The sequence below is a fragment of the Kryptolebias marmoratus genome, linkage group LG15 (assembly GCF_001649575.2).
Source record: "Kryptolebias marmoratus isolate JLee-2015 linkage group LG15, ASM164957v2, whole genome shotgun sequence".
Taxonomy (NCBI): Eukaryota; Metazoa; Chordata; class Actinopteri; order Cyprinodontiformes; family Rivulidae; genus Kryptolebias; species Kryptolebias marmoratus.
The window spans coordinates 7315978-7328046 of record NC_051444.1 but is presented as its reverse complement, the minus strand read 5'-3'; the positions used below and the strand labels follow the sequence as shown (position 1 = coordinate 7328046).

The 12069-nt window shown below is 39.4% G+C and overlaps 1 protein-coding gene across 2 annotated transcripts in view; it reads left to right on the top strand.

Annotated features, from left to right (window-relative positions):
- The window catches only part of sbf2 (SET binding factor 2), an 86001-nt gene that overhangs the window by 34101 nt on the left and 39831 nt on the right, over window positions 1-12069 (top strand). For both annotated transcript variants that reach the window (XM_017404330.3, XM_017404337.3), the window contains exons 4-14: window positions 475-609; window positions 1031-1141; window positions 1906-2011; window positions 6071-6203; window positions 8234-8342; window positions 8562-8675; window positions 8985-9062; window positions 9362-9475; window positions 10290-10418; window positions 11615-11713; window positions 11833-12037. In XM_017404330.3, the coding sequence (XP_017259819.1) occupies window positions 475-609; window positions 1031-1141; window positions 1906-2011; window positions 6071-6203; window positions 8234-8342; window positions 8562-8675; window positions 8985-9062; window positions 9362-9475; window positions 10290-10418; window positions 11615-11713; window positions 11833-12037 (1333 nt within the window). The remainder of the gene's footprint in view (window positions 1-474; window positions 610-1030; window positions 1142-1905; window positions 2012-6070; window positions 6204-8233; window positions 8343-8561; window positions 8676-8984; window positions 9063-9361; window positions 9476-10289; window positions 10419-11614; window positions 11714-11832; window positions 12038-12069) is intronic.

Below are 12069 nucleotides of genomic sequence, written 5' to 3'. Positions count from 1 at the left end.
TCTCGGCTGGCCTGGGAACGCCTTGGGATTCCCCCGGAGGAGCTGGCCCAAGTGGCTGGGGAGAGGGAAGTCTGGGTCTCCCTGCTTAGGCTGCTGCCCCCGCGACCCGACCCCGGATAAGCGGAAGAGAGAATGGACATAACTATTATTTTTCCTCTAAGCTTATTTATTGTAAGATGCACATTTCTAATTTATATGATAACAAATGTATCTACAGTTTAGTCCTTCTTTGCCACAGATTTCCATTATGTTGGGGTATTCAGGTTTTTGTTTTTGTGGAGAATTTGCACAGTATTTGAAATACATGCCAGATAAGTACTTGGCATTGTGTTGGGTTTGACGCACACACTGTATTCCAGAGCTAAACCAGGAGCTCAGTTCTGCTGGCATGCTCTGCAGTCAAGTTCAAGGTCCATGGCTCTGCGTTGAACTCTGACTAAAATAGTTTTTTTTTTCCCCCCGTCAATGTTTTAGGGATCAAAGGGTATTGAGGCTGATGGGGATGAAGATGAGGAGGCAGAGGAGGACGGCTTGATCCAACCAGCTCAAGTGTTTGCACCAAAAAGTCTCATTCTCGTCTCCAGGCTGGATTATCCTGAAATATTCCGGGTAATAAGACTCCAGATGATTATATCTCAATTAAAAATATTTGTGTGACTATGCACGAGAAATTCCAAGCATTTTTGTTGAATTATTCTTTTATCTTGCACTCCTGAGAGGATGATAATCTGCTTCACACCATCTGCAGCATAGGTCTGATTAGCTTAAATGTAAGCATGTACGGATGCTGAGTAAATTAGGTATATATGAGCTTAAGAACCTGTTGTCTTTATATTATGAACTTTTATTACACTCACAATTTTTGTAGACTCGGAGTTAATCATGTTATCCATGCTAGCATTTTTGCTCCAGGTGTGTAAACCTTATCTAAGTGTCACTGTCAAGTCAGATCAGATTGTTGGGTATAATGTTGGAACATCTATCCTGTGTGTTGTCGTCTGTGTTTTACTTGTTCTTGTTGTTCTCGCAGGGATGCTTGGGGCTGATCTACACAGTGTACATCGACAGCCTGAATTACCCTTTAGACGGTTTGGTGGGCAACCTCTTTACCTTCCAGGTTCCTGTCGCAGGTGGATCTCAGGTAAGTTTTACCCAGCCCCACATTCTTCATGATCCTCCTCGCAGTTCTGCTGTCGAAGTGTTCATCAGAAGGGAGCCTCAAACCCAGAACCACCAGGGTCTAAGCATGGTTCACGTCAGCCACTGTGAGCCTGTTATCGTATGTGAAAATGATGACGGAGCTATTAACATGATTTATGTTTGTTATTCAGACTGTGTGGAACATGGTGTTCAGGTGGTGCTCAAGATTGTTTTCCAACCATAGGCAGTGCTTTTCTACTACATTATAGTGTAGTTTTTTTCTATTATGTTAAGCAGAGCAAAACCTTTTAGTGCAAGGAGACTGCAAAGCATTTCAACAGTCACCGGAGCCATTTAAAGGCATTTGTTTGTATAATGTTGAAAGATTAAGCTCACTGCAGTTTAGTAGCTAGCTGTCAGAAACTGACGTGATACCATAAGAGATTTAGGTTAAGTGTAAAGTTTTGGAGAAAAACTGATTACTTTAGGTTATCAAAGAAGTAAAAAAAACAAGATTGATGCTAAAGGAAGAAAGTTTGCAGTTTGTCGCCAATCACGATTTACACATTAAACAGAAGCTGTTGCATTAAAATTTAAACGCAACATTAGTAGATATATTCGTAAGGAAGAATCTTTTTAAAAAGTCAGGGTTATGTTTTTACAAACGTGTACTGCCACTCTGAGCCAGTTGCTCGACTCTGCAAATGTGACTCTCGTGGAAATTTACACATTTTCCTGACCTTTTGGCTCTTTTTGTTTACACAGAAGCTGTTTAGCCTGGGAGCGGGAGATCGCCAGCTCATCCAAACGCCTCTCAACGACACACTGCCAGTCACAAATAAGAGTGTTTCCCTGCTCTTCCAGCAGCTGGGTGGGTTCAGGCACTTTGAGAACAACAAACCAGTTACCATGTGTTTTGTTGTGTCATAGCTTTTCTTTTTTTTGAAGTCTCAATAATAAATGACTAAATTTTCAATTTTTTATTCCTAAACAATCACAAAGTATTTTCACTTGCAGCTTAACATTAGGCTCCTTAATGTGTGTGATGTACAAGGTTTGATTCTGTTTTGTTGATCACATGATGGTACACTTTAGTAGTGGAAGTAATTTGGTGTGATCCATTAAAGCAGGCGTGTCAAACTCCAGGCCTCAAACGCCACTGTCCTAAAAGTTTGAGTTTCCTGCCCCAACACACCTGATTCAAATGGTTTAATTACCTCCTCACCACATCATCAAGTTCTCCAGAAGCATCTCCACAAGTCGTCCATTTAAATCAGGCGTTTTTAAATCGAGAACACATCCGAAACATGCAGGAGAGTGGCCCCCGAGGAATGGAGTTTGACACCTGTGCGTTAGATGCTTCCGTTAGTACTCCACTCAGTGTTGCTGAGGAAAGATTACTCTGTATTTGACCCATCAGTCTTTTGGTGACAAAGATTTGTTGCACTTTTCAGGTTTCTTGTTGCAGTGGTTGCACATTATGTAGATAATTTGATATTAAAGAATTTTTACAGGCTACATGAGCTTGATTTACGGGGACTCATACGAGGCTTGGTTTATCTGTGTTTAGAGAGGATATCAATCACTCTCCTTAGCCCCCTGATGGTTTGAAATTAATTATAAACTGAGCTATTCTGCATTACTCTGTACTCGAGGTCATTCTCAAAGACCCGCTATTATTTCACTTATTCAGCATGCATGTGTTGGCTTAGAGCAAATTAAATATAATTCACCTGAAATTTGTTTTGTAATGGAAAGTTGGCCCTCATTTAGCCCCATTTGATCAAAAGAATGTGCTGCAAATCAGCGCACTGTGCTTCCTGAGTGTATTAACACCATCCTCGGTTTGTTTAGACAGAATGAAGAACATGCACATGGGGGGCACTTGCACGATACAGTTGATTGGGGTTATATGAAGGTTATGCGTTCATAGCCAATCTGGATACACAAAACAGTGGTCATGGAAGATATTAAGTCAACAGTGTTGACTTAATATCCTTCCATGACCGGTCAGTCCTCATAAACCTGCTGTCATTAATCAGCAGAGCACAGTATGCTGGGCTGGTTGTGTGTTCAGCAGTAAAGAGACTTGATACATGTGTGGGAAATGTGCTTATTATAGTTCAGTATTTATATTCTTCACTCAACTTTCAAGCTGTTAAAGGGCATTGCAAACATGTGAGTGGAAATTGTGCAGTAAAAATTAATGTCTGTGACACTTCTCAGAAATGCTGTGGCTTCTCCTCCTCTCAGAATAGAATGTCTTTGAGAATTGGTAATTGTTCTTTTTTCTGTAAATTAGATGAGAAAACAAAAAAAAACACAACATGGGGAACTTAAAATCTCATTTTTAATGGCTTGGAGTGAACATGCAGTGCAAGTTTTATGTGGTTGTTGTCAGCTTTCTTTTAACTTTATACAGTAACATTGTTGTTTAACACTAGTTTCACATTAAGCCATGCTTACAATCACATGATGACTGTAAGGCTTGTGTTTGTACATTCAGTTACGTCTAATAGACCAGTGATTCTTGAAGTCCCAATTCCAGTATGGTCCAGGATTGACATATCAGTCCGGACCCAGGCCACATGTTAAATTGCATTGCTTGAAATGCATTGATACGATGCGATGAGGAGTGGTGTGGCTCCTTTGAGAGTGCACAGGGTGAGCAAGAGAAGCAGCGAGTCTGCGTCCGTATGAGTATTATCTACTGAGCTGCAACTGCTGGAGACTGGTTGACGACTCAGAACAATGAGAAAATGGGCTAATTTTGCATTACAGTCTCGCTGAATTCTGAGTGTTTGCAACCAGCGATCCATCCGGCCTCATGTTGCCGAGCCAATTTTTGAAAAATAATGGACTATTTTTGTGTGCACGGCTCGCAAAACTGTATTCTAGCTCGTACATAATATTGTTGCTCACCTCCACACACATCGTACCTGCTACAGCTCACTTTGTACTCACCATGGTAGCTGAATGAGGTTGCAGCTTTTTCAGTTTGTGTAATTATCAGAAACTAAGTCAGCAGAGAAGGAGGTGTTAAGTCACATTTCCATGGTTTTATCTAAATGTGCAAAGAAAAGAAATGTATTTTGATGTTACACAGTCTTAATGACTTGCAGTTTAGTTTTTTAAATTTGTTTATTCATGCATGAAGACCAAGGCATTCTTATTTTGTTGCATTTTGTTTCGTTTCATTTCATTGCAGTTGTTCCAGACCTTTGACCTTATCTAGAAATCGGATTTGGATCTTTGAATACAAAGTTTGAGAACCCCCTGCTCAGAGTTAGTCTTGTATAGCTGGATCAGTTTGGAGAGAAAAAGAGTGCAATTACCACTAATCTGTCCCTCTGGTGCAGATTTCTTTTCATGCTGATAGACAGGAAACTTCCATAAATCAGCTGATGGGTTGCACGCTGTCAGATAGAAGAAGTGTTTCATCTCCTGTTATTAGGTCATCTTTATGTCCATATAAGGGCGGCTGTGCAGACATGCGGGTCGGCATATCGCTCTGTGTGCACAGGTCACAGAGTCACCCCAGAGGAATGCGTGTTAAACATGTCACATTGCACAGGAAGTACATCCCCCCCGGAGTGGAGACACAACTGGCCATCAGCTTCCCTGCTGTTTGTTGTTTGGTGCCTTTGTTTCTTTCTTTTTTTCTCCCGGTGGCTATTGCTGTCACTTCTTTTATTTACAGCTCGGAAATGTGTTGCTGTTTCCACCAGATAAGCGTACACCTGAACTGTGGGTGTGAGTCTGAAACCTGAGCTTCGGTTTGTTGGCTCATATTTGTTTTTGACAGAAGGCTTTAAGCTGATTCATTTGAAAAAAATCAAGATTTTGTTGAGGCTCATGTTTCCTGTTTATCACTGAAGTGATTCACTCAGGGAGCCAGACTTCCAGACCCAGCGCCCCCAGTGGTGCGGACATGTCTGCCAGTGTTCCTCTTTTCTTATCACTCTAACATGTGATGAATTAGTTTGTCAGTGGCTTGATAGGAAACAATAACAGGAACTATATACTTAGAATTCATTCTGATTGTCATGCTGGTATTTGTAATATTATTTATACTGCATGAGAGTGTGCAATTTCCTTTGTTTTTCAGAAATGACATTTCCAAAAACCTTATGTAAGGAGTGAATGGTTTTATTTTGATTATAAAAACAGATTTTTTTCTTCTTATTTCTGCACTTTCTAACCTCAAACACTCATCTCTCTTCCTCTTCTTCTTCGCAGCGTAGGCTGCAAAGTTGAATTTGGAAATCTGAGAATGTTGCACGAACGAAAGTAACAAATGAACAACTAAATTAATTTATTTTAACCTTATTAGTTTGCTTTTAGCTGAGTATTCTTATTTGCATTTATTTGCACCATGGCAATAAAAACTGAAGTGCAGATTTTTTTGTCTGCATGTCAAAAAAATAACTGGTGGTTTCATTTTACGAGGGCAGAAGAAGCTGCAGAAAGACTTCTTTAAAAAAAGAAATCAAACAAAAGTGACTGAGTTCAACCCATGCTGCATAGGCAGGGGACTCTGAAAATATTGCCCTCCAGTATGACAATTAAAATCAGATTTCAGTTAGCTCTGCACAATAAGCTCTGCTCAGCCATATTTCAAATCACCCTTAAGTGTTTCCATCTCGTTCAAATTTAGCGCTGCAGCTGACTTTTGCAACTAGACAAATTTGACAGGACATTGTTTATTTAAAATTGTAAGATTTAGTCTTGAAGTTGGTATAGATGTTCGTTAAACCCCCAAATGATTAATATTTTTTTGTCTGTAAAACTGTTTGAAGTGTGACATCCTCCACAAGTAAACGGGGAATGTTTGATGGATGATCTGGGACGGCCTGGCTGTCACATTCCAACGAACACCCCATCAGTGTTGTGTTTTTTGTTTTTTTTACTCTTGTTTTTCTTCTTTTAGGGATCCAAAATGTTCTGAGCCTGTTTTGTGCGGTTCTGACAGAACACAAAGTTTTGTTTCACTCTACCAGCTACCAGAGGCTCGGAGAGGCGTGCCGAGCCCTGGAAGCCCTCATGTTTCCTCTCAAATACAGGTGAGTATGTGCTCTGCCCCACAGACTTTCCACTAACCCTGGGACCTTTATGACTTCCATACCTCGTGGACTTATTGATGGTTAACTTTGCTCTTTACTCGGTCCCTTTCAGAGAACAGCTAATTCCATTGCACAAGTTCACATTTTGTGAAAAACCCAATTTGAGCTATTTTTTTTATTTTTCCTTGAACATCTGACGTTTCAAACAGATTAGAAGAATTACTTATTTTAGAAATTCTTGTAACTTGTCTTTCTTTCCTTTTTTATACATTTTGTCGACGTGCAACTTTCCATGTTGTGAAACAAGGTTTTAGTGTTTTTCCAAAATGACATTTTCACAAATTGCAATAAACAGCTTTATGGCTGCTAACTTTAAAGCAGGCGTTTTATTAATGACCAGTCCAATCATAAAGTAATAAAACGGGTAGATAAACGAACACAAACAAAGCAGTCACTGATCAGCCAAAACACTATGACGTCCCTTTTATTGAGCAGGTCCACCTTTTATTGTCGAAACAGCTTTACCAACCACAGCATGGACAAAGAACATCTCAGGGTGTTTGGGAGTGTTTGGTGTCAAAAAGTTAACAATAGATCCTTTGGACTGTGTTGATTGTTTGTTAGAGTCTGTCTGAATTGAGTTTGTTGCCCATGGATCCCATCAGATTGTTTTTTTTAAAGCTCTTTAAACACTTTACAATGTTCTTTGAGCCCCAGTTAAGCCATTTTTATGGGGCTCACTGCTATTTTGCAGAGTATGGTGTGGTTTTTGCCATTTGGGGCTGTAATTGGTCTGAAAACATGTTTAGGTAGGCAATATGACATCCATGTGAAGGGAAAGATGCCAGTTTTTTCAGCGGAAATTTCCACTCGGACAGGTTCGGTAGTATTACATGCCTTGCCTATCTGAGGTCATAATGTTATGGCTGATAAGTGTGTACATTGAGACAGTAGATGTTTCCACACTTTTCGATTCTCTATTGAATGGTTGGGATATAACAGTTATTTTTAATTTTATTAAAGCAGCTTCGGTTCTCAGAGTTGGCTCAGATGAAAATCAAAGGTCTCTGGTTCCATTTTGGCTTTTTCCACCAGCCTAAATGCCCTTGGGCAAGACACTGAACCACAAGTTTCTCTCAATGTCAAACTAATATGAATGTTAAAGATGTGTTTGTTAGTGTGTGAGTAGTTGAACTTTAACTTGTTTTATGTTATATTTGTTAATTGTGTAATGGTTAACTTCTAAAATATATATTTTCCATTAAAAGAAAAAAAGAGTAAAAAAATAATAGGAAAGCACAAGATTAAAACAAGCTAAATTGTGAAATATGTGGTGAAAATTGGGGCTGATGCCAAGCAGTGTTTTACTAGAAAGTGTAATCAAGGCTTCTTTTGGATGGAGACATCCTCCGGTTCCTGCCACCTGCAGCTAAATTAATTTAACGCACTGTTTGTGTTGACAGAATCAGAAAAGCTTTGGCTCTCTGTGTCATAATGTTTGGGCTGAATGTTTAAGTTTAATAAATAGAAGCATCCTTAAAAGCTTGTTTTTTCTGTCACCGAGGATTATGCTTATAGATTGTGTTGAAGCATTTTCACTTTTAAAATTTGGCCTTTAAGCATTCAGAGATCTGTACGACGCTGTTCTGAGGTTGAGTAATTTTGCGTTTCAGGTATAATTAGAAGAAAATGTGTTTAGACTTGATGTGAAATAACATGATGTCAGTTCGATATTTTCTGGCAGCTGTTTCGTGTAACACAGTCCAAGTTTCTGATAAACGATGACGCTAATGTCAAATTTCCAGAGCTTATAAATAATTTCATTGCAAAATTTGTGAATATTGTGTGGTTTAGATAAGCTGTTCTTTTATTAGTTTACTCATGCAAGGTTGAATTTCTGCACTGCAGTAAAGCATATTTTACATTTTCTGTTTCTCTCTCATCTCATTGTTATCTAACCTTTCTTCTGAAGGTTTTACATTAATTTACATGTTAAAATCAATATTCAGGATGTTTTCCTGTGTTTGCAGTTACCCATACATCCCTATTCTACCTTCACGTCTGCTGGAGGTGTTGAGTTCACCCACTCCCTTCATCATCGGAGTGCACTCCATGTTTCAAAGTGAAATCCAGGATCTGGTGAGTTCGCAAGATAAATTACTGGAAACTCCATAACAAGTACTAGAGTCTTTTAAAAATGTAGTCTCAAAGCTGTTGTAGCATTTTAGAGCTTGTTCTTTCAAATTAACAGGAGAGTTTTGATGAGCCTTTTTGGTTAAATTCCAGACACGTACGTGTCGTGTCTCACAGCTTCAGTCAAACCGCCTGATGCATCGATGTGTTTTCTGTTTCGATCAGCTGGATGTTATAATTGCTGACCTGGATGGAGGAACAATAAAAATCCCTGAGTGCATCCACTTGTCGTTGCTTCCTGAACCTCTCGTACACCAAACTCAGAACACTCTGTCCCTGGTAAGCACATTTAAAATCTACCTTTTTTAAAAAAAATAAATGAAAAGTGACAATGTGAAATAAAATAAAAAATTAAGTCTATTTTAATTGTTGATATTATTGGAGTTGGAAGACCAAAATGATAGATCCCAGCAGCTTTTAATCTTTTGATTTCTCTAAAACTTTAGTTTTTTACTTTCCTGAATAATTTATAATAGTAATATAATAATAACAGCTGCAGCAGCTGTTTGAATTATTGCAAATTGCTGTAAATAAAAAATAAAAATCAAATAAAACCAAATAAATCACGTGAAGATGATCTTTTTCCAGGTTTTGCACCCAGATCTGGAGATTGCAGACAATGCATTCCCTCCTCCTCGCACGGCACCCTCCAACCTCAAATTGTTGGTAAGTGAGCATTATTATTTCCTTGCATAAATGATCCCCCCCCCCACCAATGTCTCATTGTAAGGAGTGACTTTCCACATGTGGAGGGCAGCCTGAGCTCCACAGGAATAGTTTCTTATCAGAAAAAAGGTCATTGTTGGAGCACAGGCACTGACGGTAACCCATTGACCTGAAGACAAATAACATGTCTCTTGCATTATTAACTTATCAGACTGCATTTGTGGCATAGCTGTTTGATGAGTAATGTTGTTGCTGCGTGTTTACATGCGTGTGTGTTTGTGTGTGTGTGTGCGTGCCAGGACAAGGAGGTGAGGGCCGTCTTTCTCAGGCTGTTTGCACAACTCTTCCAGGGCTACAGGTCTTGCCTGCAGCTCATTCGCATCCATTCCGAACCTGTTATTCACTTTCACAAGGTAAGATATTTATGATATGGAAATCCCAGAGGGAAAAGCTTTGCAAAAATCAAATTTTCCGCCACGCAACCTTAACTTGTTAAACTTGTTAGGCAATCTCTCCTAAGCAAACACTTTGCTCCTTTAATCTGCCAAGAATGTTTTCTCCAGCAAAGTGGGTGGAAATGCACAGAAAGACAGATAAACTTGTCAGGGCTGTATCGTGTGTTTGTGTGTTGTTTTACATGTGTCTCAGAGGCTCCATGACTCCTTGTTGATGCTGTCCTTTTGTTTGTGCAAGTTTCACATAAAGAAGCACAACCATGGGCAGAAGGCCCCGGCAGCGTGCCATCTGAAACGTATTAGGTTTACATTTTTGTTGCGTGTCGGAGATTTTTGTTTGTTCAAGTCTGTGGTGTCTCCATGGTAACCCATTAGCACATCATCCTCAAAGTACCCCACATGGATCGCATTATCAACAAAAGCTTTGCCTGGAATCCCTGAGTGGGGAAAGCATGAGGGAAATGCGTTTTATCTCTTCTACCCACAAGCACAAATAATTATGCAAGTAAATTAAATTAATTTGCATGGACTGCTTCATAGCTTGATTTATTTCTCTCTTCTGTTGACGCTGAATAACTCGTGCATGAGTTCAAAAATAAAACACGGCCCCCTTGCAGAGATATCGTTTGAGATATTTCTGATCACATTCTAAAAACTCCTGAGATGATTGTGCTTGTTTTTGTAGACTGCAGTAAATAATATCCATATGAAGCAGATCCTGTTGCTCACATCTGCGTGGAATTGTAACTGCTCTAATTCTGACATTCTCCAGACTGCCTTCCTGGGCCAGCGAGGCCTCATTGAGAACGATTTCCTGACCAAGGTTCTGGATGGCATGGCCTTTGCTGGCTTCGTCTCAGAGAGAGGTCCACCTTTCCGAGCCTGCGATCTCTTTGATGAGGTACGGCACCGCCGGCTGTAAACACAGCATAAACAAAGGGACCTAAACAGTACGTGACTGCGAGCGCTTTTTAATGTGTATTCGCTTCGCTTCACAAGCTCAGCCTCAGTTACGGCCACGTCAGTCAGGTTCAGTGCCATGCATTAGTTTTAGCCCCCTCTTCAAGATTTGATGATCAATTCGAATGATTTCCAAAAGGTTAAAAACCCAAATGTAACTTTTGTTTATCAGTTTATTCATGTTATGTTTTTTTGCATTTAATAAGTGAACAAAAAAAACATGTCATAGTCATTGTTTTCAAAGTTTAGGTCTTAGACTGCAATTACTTTCTTTGTTTTTGGTTTCACTGTTAAAGGTCGGACGATTCAACATTGATTTTGGAAAATCCTTTAATTCCACAAACTTTGTCCGAAGACACAGCAGACAGTGGCTCCCCTTATCTCCTGTCAGTCAAACTTAAATAATTGATGACACACAAAGCTGGAGAACAATGTAGGAAGAAAGGAAAATGTTTTTGGGTAACTATTTTCCCAGCTTGTGATAAACTGATGGAATACTTAATGGAAGTAATGGAGGTCAAATTGATGCTGGGAAGAACACAAAAAATACCCTGAGTGTGTTGCTTTTATGACTTTTATTATGCTGTCCAACAATATCTGCACTTATGTGGTCTTCATGGAAGATATAAGAGAAAAACAACTGTCTGCGTTCTCATCACAAGGGGAAGTTTTATAAGTTGACATTAAAATAATTGCTTATTTGCATTGAAGATATTAAAATAAAATAGTCTGCAATGATCAGTGGTTTGTTTAAGGACAAGTGTTAAATTATTTTTGACACATTTCCAAGCATTAACATTCATAATTTATAAAAAGTTGCTACATCCCAAAAGTGAAGTTTGGAGTTTTGGTGTAGAGCGCTCAAAGCTTTTTGGAATGTTTTTTTAAGTTTAGTTTTTTTTTTTTTAAACTGTAAATTATAAATGAGAGAAAAGTCGTTGTTCCTAAAAATGTTTAAGAAATTTATTACCTTTACTTTGTTTCTTTTGGAAATTAAATTAACTGCTTGCTTAGCTATTTTTCAATGTTTTGTATGTCCCACTCAGACTTTGAATTTGTTGATCCATCTCTTTTATAGCGAGTATTACATATTTATTGTGTTTTCTTTGCTTTGCTTTAATTGTTGTGTTTTTTCAGCTGGTGGCTTTGGACTTTGACAGCTTTAAAGAAGAAGAGGTCAACCCTGCCAAGTTGCAGAAGCACATCAGGGAGCTCTCTGAGCAGCTGTACAGAAATGTAAGCAAAAAGGTTTAATTTCCTCTGGTGTATTAGTGCGCTGTCCTCATTTGAGCACTTTATGTGAGGCCAGCCGTGTGTCCAAATCATTCGTCCTGTCCCCGGTGTTTGGGCTGCAGGAGAACCCAAACCCCCACATGGCTTTTCAGAAAGTGCCTCGGCCGTCCGAAGGATCCCACTTGCGAGTGCACCAGGTTCCTTTCCCCCTGCTTGATGATGAAAAGGTGGAGAAAATTCTGCAGGACGGTGTAGCAAAACACAGCAGCATGCCTGTTTCTGCACGGCCTGAGAAGAAGTGTGTGGTACCTGCCGGACCACCAGTCGGTATGACCGTTTTTGACTATTATAACGTCCAG